Here is a 19,781-nt window from a genome sequence, read left to right as displayed (position 1 = left end):
AGAAAAAATGAAAAAAAAATCCAGAAAATTACATTCTCTGATTTTTAAATAATGTATTTGCAAATTATAGTGGAAAATAAGTATTTGGTCAATAACAAAAGGTCATCTCAATACTTTGTTATATACCCTTTGTTGGTAATGACAGAGGTCCAACGTTTTCTGTAAGTTTTCCCACAGTTTTCACACACTGTTGCTGGTATTTTGGCCCGTTCCTCCAAGCAGATCTCCTCTAGAGCAGTGATGTTTTGGGGCTGTCGCTGGGCAACACAGACTCTCAACTCCCTCCAAAGATTTTCTATGGGGTTGAGATCTGGAGACTGGCTAGGCCACTCCAGGACCTGGAAATGTTTCTTATGAAGCCACTCCTTCGTTGCCCGGGCGATGTGTTTAGATCATTGTCATGCTGAAAGACCAAGCCACGTTTCATCTTCAATGCCTTTGTTACTTTGGTCCCAGCTCTCTGCAGGTCATTCACTTGGTCCCCGTGTGGTTCTGGGATTTTTACTCACCGTTCTTCTGATCATTTTTACCCCACGGGGTGAGATCTTGGTGGAGCCCCAGATTGAGGGAGATTATCAGTGGACTTGTATGTCTTCCATTTTCTAATAATTGCTCCCAAAGTTGATTTCTTCACACCAAGCTGCTTACCTATTGCAGATTCAGTCTTCCCAGCCTGGTGCAGGTCTACAGTTTTGTTTCTCACGTCCTTTGACAGCTCTTTGGTCTTGGCCATAGTGGAGTTTGGAGTGTGACTGTTTGAGGTTGTGGACAGGTGTCTTTTATACTGATAACCAGTTAAAACAGGTGCCATTAATACAAGTAACGAGTGGAGGACAGAGGAGCTTCTTAAAGAAGAAGTTACAGGTCTGTGAAAGCCAGAAATCTTGCTTGTTTGTAGGTGACCAAATACTTATTTTACCAAGGAATTTACCAATTAATTCAATACAAATCCTACAATTTGGATTCTTTCCCCCCATTCTGTCTCTCATAGTTGAAATATACCTATGATGAAAATTACAGGCCTCTATCATCTTTTTAAGAGGGAGAACTTGCACAATTGGTTGCTGACTAAATACTTTTTTGCCCCACTGTATATAGAGTCCAAGTCTGGGAGTGGGCAGCCCACAATGCACTTGTTTCCTCTCCAGTGCCGTGCAACTGCCATATGTAACACCGAGGCAGAGGATGCTTTCGATGGTGGCCCTGTAAAGGTTTACGTGCAGACGAGAGGAGAGTCCAGCACGTTTCAGCTTCTTGACGAAGAAGAGACACATAGTTCTGAATAAAATAGTCACAAACGTAAGGGCACCATAAATCATTTCCAATAAAAGCTGAAGGTTTAAAAGTTGTTTTAGTTAATATTCCTAGTTTCCTCCGAGACTGAGGAATAGAAAGATTTTATTGCACATTTTTAAGTTTTCCAGACGACTTCATCATTTTAGAAGAAACTCTGAGGTTGGAATCGATGAAGGTCACATGACAGTCTGATGAGAGTTTGCCAAAAGACATCTGAATAATACCAAGACCATAAGAAGTAAAGTACGCCGATTTTCACAACAAAAAGACAGGACTGCTAGATGGCTGTGAAGTGGGATCCTTTTAATGTCCAGGTTAAATGCACAAATCTTGTAGAGTGATTCCTACACTCACATAAGGCCAAATAAAGGATGGCTGAATCAATCCCTGACCCCATGACATGCAGAAGTGTTCTTGAGTAGCCCCCATGTTCCTCGCCAATGTGTTCATTATGATTATAAAAAAATCTGAAACTGACTTTATATAAATAGAATATGTAATAAAATTGAGTGTGTTTGTGCGAATGGGTAAATGAGGCCTTTATTGCAAACCACTTTACAGTGCCTATATGTTAAAAAGGTGCTACTGTATACTGTACATCTGCAGAGAATTTACCATTGCTATTAGTAGTGCTTTACATACAAAACATACCGTTTTTATGGTTTTCAGTTTTTTAGAGGTGGGGTTGTGTGAAGCACCTGTGAGCAGTTAGCGCCTTACTAGCAGCAGACAGCCGGCACGGCGCTGTTTTCAGATTAAGATCCTTCAGTCTGAATCTTCAAGCAATCAGGAAGACGGTCAAAAAAGAGCACATTTTTACCGTTTTAAACAACTACCTCAAACATTTTGTAGAGGTGGGAGCGTATGCTTAACTGAGTTTTACACAGATTGCTGGGCGAGCTCTCGTAATTCACACCCCCTTGCTCTGTTCTCTTCTACTCCAACTAATGACATCATCATCATTTTTAACCTGTGTTCCTTTCTTCCCAGCAGATGTTACAAATCTGTTATTGTCCCTATTCTCTCCTCTTTCCTGTCCTCTCAACCACCAACTGGTCGAGGCAGATGGCCACCCTTCCTGAAACTGGTCCTGGCAGATGTTTCTTCCAGTTAAAGGGGAGTTTTTCCTCTCCACAGTCGCCTGGTGCTTGCTCAGGGCGGGGGGTTGTATCAAAGAAAAGTTTTGATGCAATCTGCCGGTATCCTTGGTGAAGCAATAACCATTAATAATAATAATAATAATAAAACTTTATTTGTATAGCACATTTCATACAAGAATTGTAGCTCAAAGTGCTTTACATCAATAATAAGGCAAACAGCAAGTGCAGTTTAAATAAAGAGAAAGGTATAAAATAACAATCAACATCATGTCAGATCCTAGCGTTCTTATATGTTACTTAGTTACCATAATCTCGTTACAAACACACATTAAAAACATTAATCAACATCATATCAGATCCTAGTGTTCTAATAGGTTACTTGAATTACCATAATCTCATTACGGAGTATAAATAGTGACAGTTAAATAAATTTAAAGTTTAAAAATATAAAAGTTTAGAAAAAATTAAACAGTACTGTAGGCACATACAGTGCAGAGTAAGTTAAAAGTGCAAGTCGGTGCAGTAAGAACTGGAACAAGTATTTAGGGTATTTAATGATGAAGGTGGGTCAAGGTGGTGATGAAGGTGATGAGGGTGGGTCAATCAAATGCTTTGGTGTACAGATATGTTTTAAGCTGCCTTTTGAATATCTCTAAGGTGTTTGCTTCCCTGATATTTGAGGGTAGTGCATTCCACAGTTTTGGGGCATAGTTAACAAAGGCTGCATCACCAATCTTTTTATTTTATGAGTGTTCTAGCTGGTGTGTAGTTTGTTAGGGAGTTTGCAATGTAGCTTGGTCCTTGTCCATTTAGGGCTTTGTATGTGAGAAGGAGGGCCTTAAAACCAATTCTAAAAGTCACAGGTAGCCAATGTAGAGTAGCTAAGATTGGACTAATGTGTTCTCGCCTCTTGGTTTTGGTTAATAGTCTAGCTGCAGAGTTTTGAATAAGTTGGAGTCTTTCAGTGGTTTTCTTAGGAAGACCAGTGAAGAGTGCATTGCAGTAGTCCAGTCGGCTAGATATGAACGCATGAATTAGCTTCTCAGCATCATTTTGATTTATGAATGGACAAACCTTTGCTATGTTTCTGAGGTGGAAAAAAGCGGTTTTGGTCACTTTGTTTATGTGTGAGTTGAAGTTCAAGTCTGAGTCAAGGATGACGCCAAGACTAGTTACCTCAGGTTTAATCCAGGAAGTTAATTAATGTTATTTTCTTAGCTTGGTATGAATTGGGTTACTTTGGAACGAGTTGAACTGTATTGTCGAACTGCCATGAGATGACGTTTGTCATGATTTGGCGCTATATGTATAAAATTACTGTTGTGGTCACTTGCCTTCATGTGCCATTGAGTCAACATGTTGTAAAGCAAAGATGTTCTGATTACCATCTCCAATCTTTTGTGTTCAACATTACTCAGCAACATTTAAAATATATATAACCGTTGGAAATATAAACCTGTTAAACATCAACAGCGTTTATAGTAACAATCAAGGTGTGCTGAAGTTAGTATTTAATTCGAAGCACACGTTTATAGGCAATCGATTGTCTGCTTATCTTAAAAACTCAGTATTGAATTTCCCAAAAACAAGCTGGCAGCTCATTAGATGCATGCTCGTATCCTTTAACAGCAAAGTGAAATAAGCGACAGCCCCCCCCTCTTTCTGTCAACATCCAGAAGGACTTTCCACCTTCTCACCCTTATGTTCATGGATTTTATTTCAGCCTTTAAAGCACTCCCCTCTCACGTCTGCAGCTCAGAGTCAACACGGCAGGCTGGATATCTGCTGACAGGTCTCCGTCCGTTCAGGTCATTGGTGTCGTGTAATAGTGGCTTGTTTTTACTCAGCAGCTCCCTGGAGGTGTTTTGCTCCTGCAGCCAATATTTAAGGAGACATTTTATCAAGTTTATAGCCAAGTCTGTCATCGCGCCTCCTCTGCTAGCAGAGGGAGGAAATGAACACCGTAATGCAGGCAGGCAATCTTAAAGTTTCTAAAAACAAAGACCACAACATTTTCAGACATCAGCTGTTTACGACTGACATTGACTTCTGAATGAGTGGATGCATTTTCATGAGAGATTGGCTTAAAAATAGATGGAAACGGCTTTGCTGTATTGTGCTTTTAAGTTTGTTTGTTTTTTTTCATGGTGCTGTGATTCGTCAACTTGATATTAATTGGTTTCATTTAAGCCGTTCAGAGCAGCGGAGTGACTCACGACAGACTGAAAGGCAGCCAGGCTGCTCTGAGGCTGCAATGGAAGAGATTGGAGGGCTTTGAGATGAAAACATGTTCACAGTCGCTCCTTGTTCGACCAACCTGAAACTGGTGCCGGTGCTGAGCAGCTTCCTGAGCCACGTTTTAAGACCCACTTTGCTTTTTCATATCCACAGTCTTTATAGAGCCAAATCATTACGATATTGTACCTAAATGTCTTCAAATGTTGAAGTTCCCTTAGCGCACACTGAATATCTGTAGAGGACAGCGGTTCACAAAGGATACATATCTGTTTTTGATCAAAATAAGTGTATTAATATTTCCAGTCATCTTTGATAAAAAAAAATAATGCCTTACACTTCTATAGCACTTTCCAACGGTACTCTTACCGCCCCAAAGCGCTTCATACTATATTCACACACCGGTTGTTAGCAAAGCTACCATGCAACGGTGCTGGCCTGACAACCGGGAGCCACTGGGGGTTCAGTGTCTTGCCCAAAGACACTTTGGTGGCAGGAACTAAGTCTTGGACCACTGACCTTCAGGCTCATGGGCAAATGCACTACCAATGGAGCCACTTTCTCCACATAAAGGTTGTTGTAGACAACGGTTGGAACGCTCATTGCTCTGCTGACAACAACCACTGTGATAGTAGAGCTGCAGACAACTTTTCACTAAATCCAGGTGCCATAAAGTAAAAATCCTGTCCAGCAGTTGTTCCAACCAGTCACTAAACCAGCTGCTCTGCAGGTAGATGGTAAGTCAGTAGAGAAAACACCTGTTTTAAATGTACAGGCTGGTCCAGAAACATGGCAGGGTTTTTACTTCATGACACCTAGATTATACACCTCTGCTGATTTTAGGACAATAAAAGTTGCTCTTCTGCCATCACAAAGTGCAGATAGACAGTCTCCGCTGCTTGATTTTGCAGTACATTCATTGTTTAGTCCTTTGCTTTGTTTCTACACTACAAGCTCGACACTGATGTGACATAAAAGTGGTAGTCAGATGGAATTTTGTTTTGCATCTAACTCAGTAAAGTTTAAGTGCCAGCATAAAACCAGTTTTCTTGGCGCTGACGTGATGCTTTCTTTCCGGCTGGGTGTCCAAAAACAAAATAACAGCTCTAAGTTTGGCACTGGCCTCCAACAAGGACTGGAACTACTTGGGAGGAAAAGACATAAATGCTACGATACTGATGTGAAGCAGGTGTACTTGTTACCAATTACCATAGTTATTATACGATTCCTTCGTTCCTCACACACTGTACAGCTGAAGGGAGGGATATTATTTCAGCAAGTGCATCTATTTTGTTTTTTGTTTAAGATTAATCTCAGTGTGGTATTAGATTAAACAGAGATCAGCTTTATTCTAATTCACCCACAGGGACCCGTGGATATCTTTGTGACAAACCATACAGTGATTGTTAAGATTTTTCAGTTCAGCGGAGGCTATCATCACTTGAATCATACTGCTGATGGGAAAAAATAACCTGAAGGATCCCTTGGTCACTCAGAAGCTCAGCAACTCCTCAAACTAATAAATGAAAATAATGAAGCAATCTCATTCTCCCAACATCAACACAAATAATGGAGCTCTTAATATTCCTACGGAGAGTCATAATAAAAGAAAGCACTGTTGTCATGTAAAGGCTGACACCTGGATTTAGATGATCTGCTGTACAAGGACCTAAAAGTTCTCTACTTGAGAAATATCTGAGCTTGGATTTGATTTTCACGGTAGAGCAAAAGTTCAGTTTTGTGATGAACGACTTGTTTGAATTGAATTACCCTGAGCATTGTATAAATATTTATAAGCTTAATTTATTTGCAGCCCCTTTACAAATGAGCTATAAAATGCACAAGACGTAGGCAATAGAAGGCAGAATGAAAGGAACGGCTCCTCTACATTTAATCATGCAACATTGTTTTTGTGAAATGAGAAGCTGGCTGCACACATCTCCACTATGAACCGCAATTTCTTGCATTTTATTTGCAAGAAAAGGGGGGGAAAACACCTCCATCAGTGTTGCACTGCAAAACTTAAGCTTTGTGGAAGTGTGATTTTCAGTCCCAGCTAAGAGCAGTATTAGAACCTGCAGATGCGATGAGGTGAAGCTGCCTCGGGCTGCACGACACCTCGCCCAGCTGAGCTACGTGGCGTCAAGATGTGTCTAAATTACACTTTACAGAGTGAAGAAATTCTGCATCTCTGTCTTTGACCAGCACAAAGAACTGCTGTGTCATGCTGGCTTCCTTAGAGTTGCAGGAGATGTAAGTAAAATGAGTTGTGCTTTACTCTTTCCGGTCTGTCATAATTGGAAAAAAATGACCTTACAGAAAGAAATAAAATTTCATTTTTCGTGGGTATTAATTAACTTGTTGGAATACTGATAACTCCACACAGACACATTAAAAGGGCTTGATATAATGTCAAACTGATTTCCTTTCTATAATGTACATAATGGAAAAACTAAAGTTATTTAGAAAGAAATGTCTTAGAAAGAAATGTCTTTGACTGAACCCTGCACATACATAGACTTAGTGGGCCCACAAACATACAGCTCTATATGGGATCAATATTCAGTTTGTAAAACTGTGCACACGCAAAAGCAGAAATCTGCATATGTCAGATTTATGAAGCAGCTTACTGGTATGGTTTCTTTTTATGAACACTGATGGTCATGAAATTTTACAAGTGTCTAATGTCCACTCCCATTTTTAACGGGAAATGGATGAATGAGGACATTCCCCTGGTTAACATTTTGTACATAAAAACAACTACACAGACATGAAATAACATGTCAGATTTACCACAATGGGTTATATTAAGAGACATGAAAAAAATGCAAAGCCGTAACATTCATCAATTAATTCGTCCCGTTTTGCCGCAGTTCCAGATTCACTAACCAAAAATGAACAAATGAAGGGGTGAATAATAATAATGATAAAAAAACAATAATAATCAGCTCTGCACATTCAGACCAAAAAGCCCCAACAGAGATAAGAAAACAAATTATTTGGTTTGAATACAAACATGAGAAATTGTTTTAGCTGAAAGCATCAGGACCTCCGGTGCTTTATCTGCAAATGATAAATGGACACATGCCCGCCGATAGGGGGGGACAAACGGGTCTGTTGTCCCGGGCCCAGGGTAGGGGGGGGGCCCAGAACAACAAACGGGTCTGTTGTCCCGGGCCCAGGGTAGGGGGGGGGCCCAGAACTGAAAAAAAAATTAAAAAAAATGTATTTATTTATTTATTTATTTTATTCTCATTAAATTATGGAATCATTTTTCAAAATGTTTCAAAATATGCCTATTTGTGGAAAAAATATGTAGTATTTGAGTTACATAAAAGCTTGTTATTTGTTTTCTTCCTAATTGTCCTTTCGGTCAAGAACCCCAAACACAAAAATGGTTTGGCCGCTGATCAAAATTTGATGTTATCATTTAATTCAACCATTAGAATGGTCAAAATGTCCAGTCAGCACAAGTCCGGTGCTCAGAAAAGAAGAGAAAAGAGAAGAAGAGAAGAAGAAAATAGAGGCCTCAGAGATTCTCTACACAAATATTTTAAAAAGGTGGTGACGGTGAAGCTGGAATTAATAAAGTCAGCGTAGAGCAAGGTAAGAAACAGCGCAGCCAACGTTTACCAACCTTGTAACTTAACCTAACTGGCTAGCTCTAATGTTAACGTCCATTAGCTTGTATAAAAACCTGAAGAGCAGAGGGAGAGGAGAGGAAGAGGGAGAAGGAGAGATCCGGGCGCAGGGGGGCCCATCTTAGATTATTTTGTCCGGGGCCCCGGCAAGACTGTCAGCTGGCCTGAATGGACAACTTGCATGTACCGAGTCTTACAGCCGTAAGTGGAGATCGTCATAAGCCTGGATCCATTTTCCATTCAAAAAACAATCAGGGACAAAGTAGCTTACAGGGAGAAAAAACTGTGTACCGGTAATTGTTATTCGGGACAGCCCTACAGATGTCTACCTGTTTCCTATCCCAGTCTAGATGCTGCCGGTCCAAATAACGATGCTCCCGCCACCATGTCCCTGACGGGATGAGGCTCTTTGCAAGAATGAAAAAGAAAATTATAAATCCCAAAAGAACAGTACATGGTATCGGCCAAGACTACTGGTCCACTGGCCGTTTGCAAACAGCAAAATAATACACATTAGCGCCACCACGTGGTCAACAGTGTTGGATGTTTGGTCAATGGCTCTTGTGTGGCTCTGTAGTGTAAAAACACGCTAGCTAAAAGGGCTGAGGAGGGGGACGGCCCTGTTAGAGGTCCGGTGTGTTTTCCCCACCAATGTAAACACTTTTTGATTGGGTGTACTCCTGAATTTTAGCATTGGTAAAAGTATTTCTTTTCTTTTTTTTTACTTCCCTTCAAAGACTAGATCTCTCCAAGGTGTGCCCCACCTCCCACCTGTTGACACAGTCACCCTGTGGAAAATGTGGAAAACTGACTGTATTTGAAGACTTTTAACACCCACCTTCCTCTCCGAGGGGTCTATACTACCACAGCCACACTCTGGAAGGTCTTGTCATTTCCAGCATTTAGTAATGTTTTTCTGATTTAATTTGTCGAGTCCAAACTCTAATGATTTTCCAGTCTGGAAACCACCTGTGGGCACGTGGGAGTTATTAGTACTGTGGGAGTTATTAGTACAACCTCATATCCGAAATGCTAATTCTAGTTTCTCTACTTTCACATAATGTAATATTGGATCTGGTTTTGAGGGGATAATTGGATACTATTCCAGTAAAACAATAGCCAAATATAATCTATCTTCATGAGCATTGTCAAAATCTGATCTTATTTCATTATGTAAAAATCTATGCCTCCAGGGCTCACAAACCATTCAAGAACTACTGAATTCACGTAAAACAAATCAGTTACTGCTCAGGTCCACTCCGTTCAGTCTGACCCAAATGCCCATGGTTTTGTTTTTTCCCCAAAAAGGCCCAAGGGTTGATGCAACAGCATGTCTGTTTTCATGGCACCTCTTGGCTTTACTATTGTTAATTTTGTTAAATGTATTCCTTTTTCTTTACAAATGTTTTATTTTCTATCCTAACAGCTGTCAATGTGATGAGAAGTGATAATTAAAACAAATCTATACAAAGAAATCAAAAGCAGCTTTTATTACCAAAGGAAGTAGAGCTTATAAAACATTTACATCCATGTCAGTTTCCTATTCAGAATCAATATAGATTAATATATTTTCTCCTGTTGTACAAGTAGGAAGCAAACGCATCTTCATTTCTTGGAAGTCCAAAATGTAACTGAATTCTGTTAACATGCTGGGAAAGTGTGGAAGCTGAGCCACTTGGATGTCTGGGATCGAGTTATTCCCACCTCAGAGAACGTCACGTTCTTTCTGTTGGAATAATTATGTATATAAATATAGACAAATGTTGAAGTGCCCCTCCTTGAACCGCCACCTTACTGTGGTGGAGGGGTTTGTGTTGTCCGAATGATCCTAGGAGCTTTGTTGTCTGGGGCATTACGCCCCTGGTAGGGTCTCCCATGGCAAACAGGTCCTAGGTGACGGGCCAGACTAAGAGCGGTTCACAAAGCCAATCATGAAGAGGAAGAAATCGAGGACCATTACGTCGCCCGGATCGGCGTCACCAGGGCCCCTCCCTGGAGCCAGGTCTGAGGTTGGGGAAAGGATTTCTAGGCGCAGCCAGGGGCCGGAGGGGATCCGGTTTGGGAACCACAGGATTTTATCTCTGCTTTTTGCAGATGATGTTGTCCTGTTGGCTTCATCGGACCAGGACCTTCAGCATGTGCTGGGGCGGTTTGAGGCCGAGTGCGACGCGGCAGGGATGAGAATCAGCACCTCCAAAACCGAGGCCATGGTTCTCCATCGGGAAAGGGTGGCATGCCTTCTCCGGGTGGGTGGAGAAGTCCTGCCTCAGGTGGAGGAGTTCAAGTATCTCGGGATCTTGTTCACGAGTGAGGGAACGATGGAGCGTGAGATTGACAGACGGATCGGTGCAGCGTCCGCAGTTATGCGGTCGATGTACTGGACCGTCTTGGTGAAGAGGGCGCTGAGTCGAAAGGCGAAGCTCTTGATTTACCGGTCAATCTACGCACCTACCCTCACCTATGGTCATGAACTTTGGGTAGTGACCGAAAGGACGAGATCACGGATACAAGCGGCCGAGATGAGTTTCCTCTGCAGGGTGGCTGGACGCTCCCTTAGAGATAGGGTGAGGAGTTCGGTCACCCGGGAGGAGCTCGGAGTCGAGCCGCTACTCCTTCACATTGAGAGGAGTCAGCTGAGGTGGCTTGGGCATCTGTACCAGATCCTCCTGGACGCCTTCCTAGGGAGGTGTTCCAGGCATGTCCCACCGGGAGGAGACCCCGGGGAAGACCCAGGACACGCTGGAGAGACTATGTCTCTCGGCTGGCCTGGGAACGCCTCGGACTCCCCCCGGAAGAGCTGGAGGAAGTGTCTGGGGTGAGGGAAGTCTGGGCATCTCTGCTGAGGCTGCTGCCCCCGCGACCCGGTTCCGGATAAGCGGTGGAAAATGGATGGCTGGATGGATGGATATGTTGAAATGATAATTTTTCATGATTATGCCACAACTTTGAATATTAATCTTATGCTTATTGCTTTATATGTGTTAACTGAAGCTACTGAGAAACAGAAGCTGCAACAAGCGCCGGGTAATGTGGGAGTAGAGCACATTCTCTTATCAAGCATTAGTGTGTGTGTGTGTGTCTGTGTGTGTGTCTGTGTGTGTGTGTGTGTGTGTGTGTGTGTGTGTGTGTGTGTGTGTGTGTCTGTGTGTTTGTGAAAGCGGTCTTTCAGGCAGGAAGACAGCAGCCAGGTGCCAGCGGAAAGGGAGGCCTGACTGCATCTTGGACTGAAGATATTAACTGACTGCTAGTATTATTCTACTATTGTGAGCTAATAATTTCCCACATTTGCATGAGCAGCACTAATCCCCACCCTTACACTGCTCGTGCTCGTGCAACCAGGGCGTTCCCAAATTAATAAAAAGAGGAGACGAGGCAGAGACGGACAGAGACAGACAGAGATGTTTGGAGGATTGTGACTGTACGTCTCCCCTCGGGAGTTTTTTAACCTGAACTGATGTCTCTTGTCTTTTGTTAATATCCAGCAGATTTAGGCTAGTTGCTGAGGGTGTCAATCTGGACCAGGCCCCCGGTCTCGCACTCAGCAGGCACGCCGATTTTTCCCAGTGGCCAGCCGCGGTACTGCAACAAAAAAATCCCATGGGGCCCAAAAAGCTTTTTTCCCATAGACCACAATAGTAAAAGAGAAGCCTCTAAAACTGTTCACAGGACACCTCCAGCTGTAATCACCGGCAATTACTAATCTTTGTATTCTATATTTTTAAGTCGTGGACTTTATATCCGTCAAAAATGTTTTCTAACGGCCAGAAAAGTCAAAGAAAAGTCTCTTTCTGAGCGTGACGTCACGGCTGTGCCGTGCACTCCATGGATGTATTATATTAATACATATTATATAATTATATTATATTAATACATTAATAATATACATTAATTAATATATTATATTAATACATATTATATTAATACTCGTTCTCATTGTCCCGGGGCATGATGGGAGGCCCCAGAGCATCATGGGAGGTGACTCAACTGCGCATGCTCTATGGGCCCCATAATGCGGAAGTAAACCCGGAAGTCAGGAACTTTTTTCGGCGTATGCGCCAGCGAGGAACTTCCATTGAAATGAACGGCGGCCATTTTCCTGTCCGGTATCCAGGTTAATATAATACATCCATGGTCTGGACCTGACACTTTCCCATCAACAGTGTGAAAATTAAGTGTTAAGAAAAGGGTTTATTTACACATGATCGAATAGAAATGAAAACACTTTAAACAACATTTACATCATGGAACATGTCCTTCCTAACCTTTTCAGTCTGGAAAATCAAAAAGTCACTAAGATTTAAATGGCAAACTTATTCCGAATGATTTCTCCCCCTTCCACTTCCACCTGCTCATAAAGCCACTTCCTGTCGCAGCGGCACTCAACCCCGCACTTGCGTGATCCACACTCCGGGCAGGGGTAGAAGCAGCCCATACAATCCACATCCAGACAGTCGCACATGTCCTTGCCGTTGGAAAGCAGACGACCTTTGGCGTCGTACACTCTGCTCTTGGCTGCAGCAGTTACCCTGCAGGAGGAAGATTTAAAACGTGCACAATGTGATGCGTTCTCTCACAGTCAACAATATGATTCCAGCCCCCCGCCCAGTGGTTTTTCTCTTTTATTAATGTCTCACACCGTGATGGTGTAAAATGATCAAAACTTGATTGTAAACCATCTCCGCATTAATGTAGATCAACACCGGCAGCCTTTAACACAATCTGGTAATGTCAACTGAAAACATTAGTGGGAAAGTGTCATTCTTCCCTATCATGAAGTCATGATCAGCCTCTGATTTCAGCAATTTAAGAGCCAAACGGTGACGCCTAGTGTCTTAAACTATTACAAGAATACTTGTACCCGCCCCAAACTATGAAATAATTGCTACTTTAGTGGGCTAAATTTATCAGTAACTGCCCAGTCAATTATTGGTAAGGAGGACACACGCAAGATATATAAGGTAGGTCACCAGCATCTGCTCCAAGCCGCCATCAATTAAATCAAAGCAGAAGCAAATAATAAGCAAGACCAGCACTTATGCACAAATTTAATTTGCAAGTGGATCAGAATGTTTATGTGGCATTTGTAACATAAAGACAATGACTCACTGACCACTTTATAGAAGAGCAGAGACATAAGAAGATACTTTCTGTGAATTAATATTTAGATTTTAGTGCTGTTAGAAGAAAGAAACACTGTCAGAGTTTCTCACCTGTCAGACATTTGTTTTCCTCCACGACCTCCTCGACCACCCTGCAACAACATCAGTACATTTAAAACTCAAGTAAATTATCCCATTAGTGGCTAATTACAGACTGAAAAATGTATTTTGACATACGCTCTTGAGATTGCAAACAGCGTTCCCAGTTTGGATTTATAGAAATTAATTGGCTGTGAATGTTCTACTATACTTCCAACTTGAATCAATTATGCCTTGGATAAAATGAATACGCTCCAGTTTCATGAAGATAAATAAGCTTTTACAGCAAATGCAGCAGTAAGTGTCACAATCTCCCTGGAGGAATGAAAACAAGACGCCCCCCCCCCATTCCCAGGACATCTGTGTTCTGACTGTATCAGAACTGTACCGGGCCGTCTGATAACATCAAGGACAATGGCTAAGGAGCAGCTCTGGTGCGAAGTTCACAGACTTACCACTTACACACACAATGATAAATACACCTTCCTTTAAAGTCAACGCCTTCCCCGGCCCCCACTCTTATCAGCCCCCCCAACACAGTCAACAGGTTTGAGAGCCGCGCCAATGGCCGCGGTGCTCACTTGGGGTACTGTGCCGGGATCCCCCCGCCCCTAGAACCACCCCACACACACACATGTGCAAGTCTTGTGATGATGATGTTAAATTTGTTATGTTGCTGTCTGTGCTGAGGTGTTTTTTTTTGCACTTTCACGCTGTGTACTTATACACAGTGTGAAGATGCCTTTTTTTCCCCTCCCCCATCCCAGTGTCATCCTTTCTCAACTGATCTGATCTCACCAGTTGACTCATGTTATTTGTTTTGTCTGTTGTCTTGATGGGTTGTACTGGTTGCAGTTTCACTGTGCTGGGACGCCAGCCCAGCGACAATAAAGCTTATTCATTCATTCAAGTGAGGTTTGGGGGAGGTTAAAAAAAAAAAAAAAAAAAAGGGAACCTGGATAATTTGATTCTCATGTCTGGGATGTCACAGTTCCCTAAAAATCAGAATCCCTCACTAAATGTCCCCGTTTTTTACCTCGACCCAAACAAAATGCCAGAGTAGATAACCAGTGCTAGCACCAACAGTGACAGAAACTTGTTTGGCTTTCCGTTTCAATTTGAAACGTATTTTAAAAATCATTACACTGTATTAGTTGTTCCTGAGTCAGAAAAAAGTATTTGAAAAAACATTAACCCGTGTCTAAACCATCTCAATCCACTGATAATTCTCAACGGAGCCACTTATACAATACTTTAACTGTGAAAATGACATCATCGGTGGTGACGGAAAACTTACCCTGAATCCACCTCTTTTTTCTCTGCGAATGGCAGCGTCTCTGGCTCTGTCTTTGTCTGCTTGTGTCCCCATTTGATTTGCCACATTTGTCTCCTTTGGTATTACTCCTCTTTTACGCAGCTCAATCTGTAAAAGCTATAGCAAAGTTATATGTTCGCTTAGTTTTAAAATACAGTCAAACGCAGTCAATCACATGGACAATTTTTTTGAGAAGAAAACTAAGATATTTGTGTCCGTGCCTTTGAAGTGTCCTGCGGTTGGCTGAATATGGTGGGCACAGCATCCTCTCTAAGGAACTGCTTCCCGTTGTAATCCCTGAAGCAGTCGGTCCTGAAATGCTCCGAGCAGAGGCAGGTGTTGGCTGTTGGGATGAAGTTTTTCATCCCCAGGCTCTGCACCCATTTGCTGGCAAGTTGAGGCTTGCTAAGAGGGAACCTGACAAAAAGAAAGATAGTTTTCAAACCAGACATGAAGGATTTCAACTATTACACCTGTTAAGAAGACGGCTAGTCTCAAAGATGTTAATTCTTACAGAGTACACCACTGACTGGTGAGAAGAAAAAATCTTTAGTTTTTCCAGATAAATAAGCTTTGAGCACCGACACCTTAATACCAATCCACAGTGCAATATTTCCGCTTGATTCGATTATTAAAATGAACATTTCGACACATCTCAATAATGCACAGGATGCCAAATTTGTTGCATAATCATTTACATGTGATCATTGGGTAAATGATCGACAACCAACTGGCTGACAGAGCTGAGTGCGAGCAAAAACTATTTTTTTCCCCTGTTAACTCCCATTTCTGGATCTTGTTTATGTGCCTTTTATGTCAATAATGGAGTTTTAACTTTTGTTTGCTTAAACTAGCAGCGTTTTACACCACATAAAGAGCCCCACCATGAAAGTGTTTCCTTTCACCCCTTCAAGTATCAAACAAAACGGTATAAATAATATCCAAATCACGTTTTTCTCTTTGTATTCTGCAAGACTTCACAACGTTATCAGAAGGTTCACGTTGCAAGTAGGAGCCAGATTAGTGTGCAAGACTGTATTCTGCAATTTCACGTTTGCTTATAGCAAATATCTGGACTACTACCATTATATAGTATATATATACAATTATACTTTTGTAGGTTGGTATTATAAGGTTGCTGTAAGCAGGAAGGATGACCCGGTGCTGCAATGTGCTCAGAACATGTTTATTACAGTCAGTATTTAAAAGTTTTAACGTTGTATTAACCCTACAAATAATCTAAAGAAAGTCAGATGTTATCGTTTCTAGCAGAGAGAAATACTCTTAAAGCCAAAATAAAACCCTTCGCGACATTTGTACAAAAACTTTAGACTATTCTCTAGAGCAGTGAAAACATACCTGTAAAACCTTATTTCTGACCCCTTGACAAACTTATTGTTGCACCCTGACGCCGCACAAATGACGGGCATGGTGTTTGTTCAATTGGAACGGATTCAGATGCAGAAATGTGTCCTGAAAAGACGAAAAGACGAAAAGAAATGTACAAAAGAGCACGACTCCCAATTGTTGTCGTTCGTCTTCTTCTCCGGCGGAAGTTGAAGCTTCTTTATTGTAACTAGTGCGCCCTCTAGCGACGCCTCTCGGCATCATTAAATATGTATGTAGTACTACAGTTTTATCATACTACTCATATGTGTATGATTAAACAAGGTCAAGTTTGAAAATAATTATTTATTTTATGTTAACGGTGCAGTAATAATTTAATGCTTTTGTTTTGTATCTTTAACATACCACATATATACTAGTGATGCACCGAAATGAAAATTTGTGGCCGAAACCAAAACCGAAAATGATAATAAACACTTGGCCGAATACCGAATAACATACCGAACATGGTTCTTCGCAGTTTTTCCATTTATTTTGCCCATTTTTTCACTATTGCATATATCAAATAAATGTGCTTTAGGCATGCTTTTCAAAGAAAAAAAGTCTTTTACAAAATTACAAGGTAGAAATATTTATTGAACATGAACAACTGAACATTTCCCAGAATTTTTCAAATATTCCAGCAGACATTATACCAACAAAGCACAATAACTTAAAATAAATAAATTGCCAAAATATTTTTTTTGGCCATCTTTGAGCTTACATTAGGCCTATAACTGACTGCTGAAAAATTGTTACATAGGCCTTAAAAAAATGCATTTAATGCATTAATGTGCATTGTAAAAAAAGTGAAAAAGAAGTGGATAAAACAAAATAAAGAAAAAGAAAATCACCCCCTTTCCCATACAAGTATTAATATGGGAAAGGGATTGATTTTCTTTTTATTTATTTTGTTTTATCCACTTCTTTTGCGTCATCTAAACATGCCGTTATTAATTGTTCGGTTTATTCCCCACTTATTTTTTCGGCCGAACAATTTCGGTTACTGAACATTCGGTGCATCACTAATATATACACATCTGTTCAATACTGTAGCGTTTATCTGACTAAGTAGCAGCCAGGTGTAATCGGATATCGTCTAAGATTTATTAACATAAATATATATAAAAACCAAACCAGACAACAAAAACAGAACAGCCTGCCTGACCTCCTACCAATCAGAGAGCCCAACTGGGTAGGAAATTGACAGGTTTACTGTCCTTTCAGCTTCTGCTGAGTTCAAAGCACCCAGTAAACGTCTAACCTGAACTTGTTTCTAAACGAGTAAAAGTACCACAGGCCAGTTGACGCAAAATAACTAATCCAACGCAGTCCATATACTGTAGGTACCATCGTCACTGGATTTTTATTTTCGTATTCCTTTTTAATTTATTTATTAAAATTCTGGGATTTATAAATTACTTAAATTATTAATTTATCTCATATGAAGTTGTGAGAGGTGTACACTACGGGGGGGTGGCTGGATCTGCTGATGTGGCAGGGAACAATGACAGCTGCTGCATGTACTGTAATGGAAGATGTGGGTCAAGGTAAGATGGGAGGTCCTTTTGCCTGGGGGCAGGAGAGGAGGATCATGAGTTTGTTTCTGAACTGAACCTGTTGAAGAATGTGTTCAGTTAATTAACTCTGTCCAGACTGGTATAGAGACAGTACCTCAGTGTTCACCTCCTGCTTGAAGCAGAAGAAGGACCAGATAGATGGAAGTTCAGATCATCTGGAATTGTTATACTTGTTATTCTCTTTTAAGGTTGCTGTAATTAAGCAAACTCTCAAAAGAACATGATCCAGATGCTCTGAATAATCATAGACTTATATCCAATCTTCCCTTTATTTCTAAAATCCTGCACTGTTGCAAATCAGCTATTTCACAATTTGCACAGACATGATCCATTTGATGAGTTTCAGTAAGGACTTAGATCACACCATTGCAGAAAAAGCGCTTGTGAAAGTTACTAATGATCTCCTCATGGCCTCAGACAGTGAGCTTGTTTCCATCCTTGTCCTCTACTAGATCTCAGTACAGCCTTTTGACCACAATATTCTATCACATAGGCTTGACTACATCATTGGGGTTACTGGAACTGCATTGGCCATAGATTTCAGTTTGTCATCCCTGTACAACAGAGGTAGCCATGATGTTCCGTATTGGACCTTTGCTGTTCGCTGTCTAGATGCATTCCTTTGGTTCTATCATTCAGCAAAATGGCATACATTTTCACTGCTATGCAGATGATTCTCAGCTATATTTTTTCGTAAAGCCAGATGAGATCAGTAAACTTATTGGATTACAAGCTTTTCTTAACAATATGAGGATCTGAATGTTAATTTCACGCAAGTAAACTCAGACAAGATTGAGATTGTTGTCATTGGAACTGAGTGTCTTAGAGAAAGACTGTCTTATCAACTGTCACTTGATGGTTTTACTTGGACTCCTTGTACTACTGTTAGGGACCTGGGCATTGTCTTTAATCAGGATTTATCCTTTAAACCAGTAATATATTAAGCTTCCAAGTCTGCTTTCTTGAAATATCACTAAAGTATTGCTAAAACCTTATTTCAGAGAGATGCAGAAAAGATGGCCATACATTTGTTACATCAAGATTGTACTGTTGCAACTCTACACTGCTAGGATGTCACATAATTGCTCTGAACTGCCTCCAGCTCATCAAAAATTCTGCAGCCAGAGCTCAGATGAAGATAAATGGGAAAGATCATGTCACTCCAATTTTAGCTTCTCTTCACTGGCTTCCGATTAAATCCAGGATCAAATACAATTCCTCTCCTTATTTATAACACTCTTAATGGCAGAGCTCCATCTTATCTAAAAAAAAACTTGAAGTTCTATACTGTCCCAACAGAGCAATTCACTCCCAAAGTGTATGACTACTTTTGATCTCCAGAGTTTTTGAGAGCAGAATGGGAGGCAGATCTCTCAGTTGTCAGGCTCCTCTAATGTGGAATCAACTCCCAGCTACTGTTCGTGATGCACACGTCCTCTAGTTTTAAGAAGAGGCTTAAAACCTACTTTTTTAATAAGGCTTATGGCTGGTTCAGGTAACCCGAACCATTCTTGTTCTCTGCAGCTCTTTTGGATCACCTACTTCTTTTATTTTACTGTTTTATTCATGCATGCTATTCGTGCAATTTATTGACATTGACTTCCTATTCAATGATTGATTCTACATGTATTGTTTAGGGCAGTGTTTCATTGCGTAGCACCCACTTTTCTTTTAGCAAATGACTTCAAACATCTGGGAATTGAGGAAACCAGTTGTTGGAGTTTAAGCAAAGGAAGGTTGTGCCATTGTTGCCAGATTTGTTGCTTCATGATACACCAAATATTTTTTTGCAGCCGGGCCAGTTCAGCACCCGGACCCTTCTCCTGCTACTCTTACCCACGCTGTTGTGATGGCAGTAGCATGGGGTTCAGCATTGTCTTTCTGAAACATGAAAAACCTTTCCGTATACTTTGGATGGAATATTATGTTACTCTAAAACCTCCATGCACTTTTCAGCATTGATGGTGCCTTTCTAGATGTGTAAGCTGTCCACACAATGGGCGCAACCCCAGCCCAGCAGAGATCCAGGG

At 41.1% G+C, this 19,781-nt stretch overlaps 1 protein-coding gene across 1 annotated transcript; it reads right to left on the bottom strand.

The window, feature by feature from the left end:
• Positions 1-12,370: 12,370 nt before the first annotated feature.
• On the bottom strand, positions 12,371-16,327 carry arl14ep (ADP-ribosylation factor-like 14 effector protein). Its single transcript, XM_061709305.1, has 5 exons — positions 16,145-16,327; positions 15,007-15,202; positions 14,768-14,902; positions 13,483-13,523; positions 12,371-12,798 (listed from the first exon to the last, which is right to left on the bottom strand). Exons 1-5 carry the CDS (start codon positions 16,213-16,215, stop codon positions 12,570-12,572), a joined length of 672 nt encoding a protein of 223 aa, XP_061565289.1. The 5' UTR covers positions 16,216-16,327; the 3' UTR covers positions 12,371-12,569.
• Positions 16,328-19,781: the final 3,454 nt, after the last annotated feature.

Source organism: Cololabis saira, chromosome 2 (genome assembly GCF_033807715.1).
Source record: "Cololabis saira isolate AMF1-May2022 chromosome 2, fColSai1.1, whole genome shotgun sequence".
NCBI classification, from domain to species: Eukaryota; Metazoa; Chordata; class Actinopteri; order Beloniformes; family Belonidae; genus Cololabis; species Cololabis saira.
The sequence above is the reverse complement of the archived record's forward strand: the minus strand, read 5'-3'. Positions and strand labels throughout refer to the sequence as shown.

Excerpts from the sequence above, each read along its gene's own strand:
- arl14ep (XM_061709305.1), bottom strand. The coding sequence starts at position 16,215 with ATGCCCGTCATTTGTGCGGCGTCAGGGTGCAACAATAAGTTTGTCAAG. Across the intron at positions 15,203-16,144 it reads TCAGAAATAAGGTTTTACAG|GTTCCCTCTTAGCAAGCCTC; the intron begins GTATGTTTTCAC and ends TCTTTTTGTCAG. Across the intron at positions 14,903-15,006 it reads AACCGCAGGACACTTCAAAG|CTTTTACAGATTGAGCTGCG; the intron begins GCACGGACACAA and ends ACTTTGCTATAG.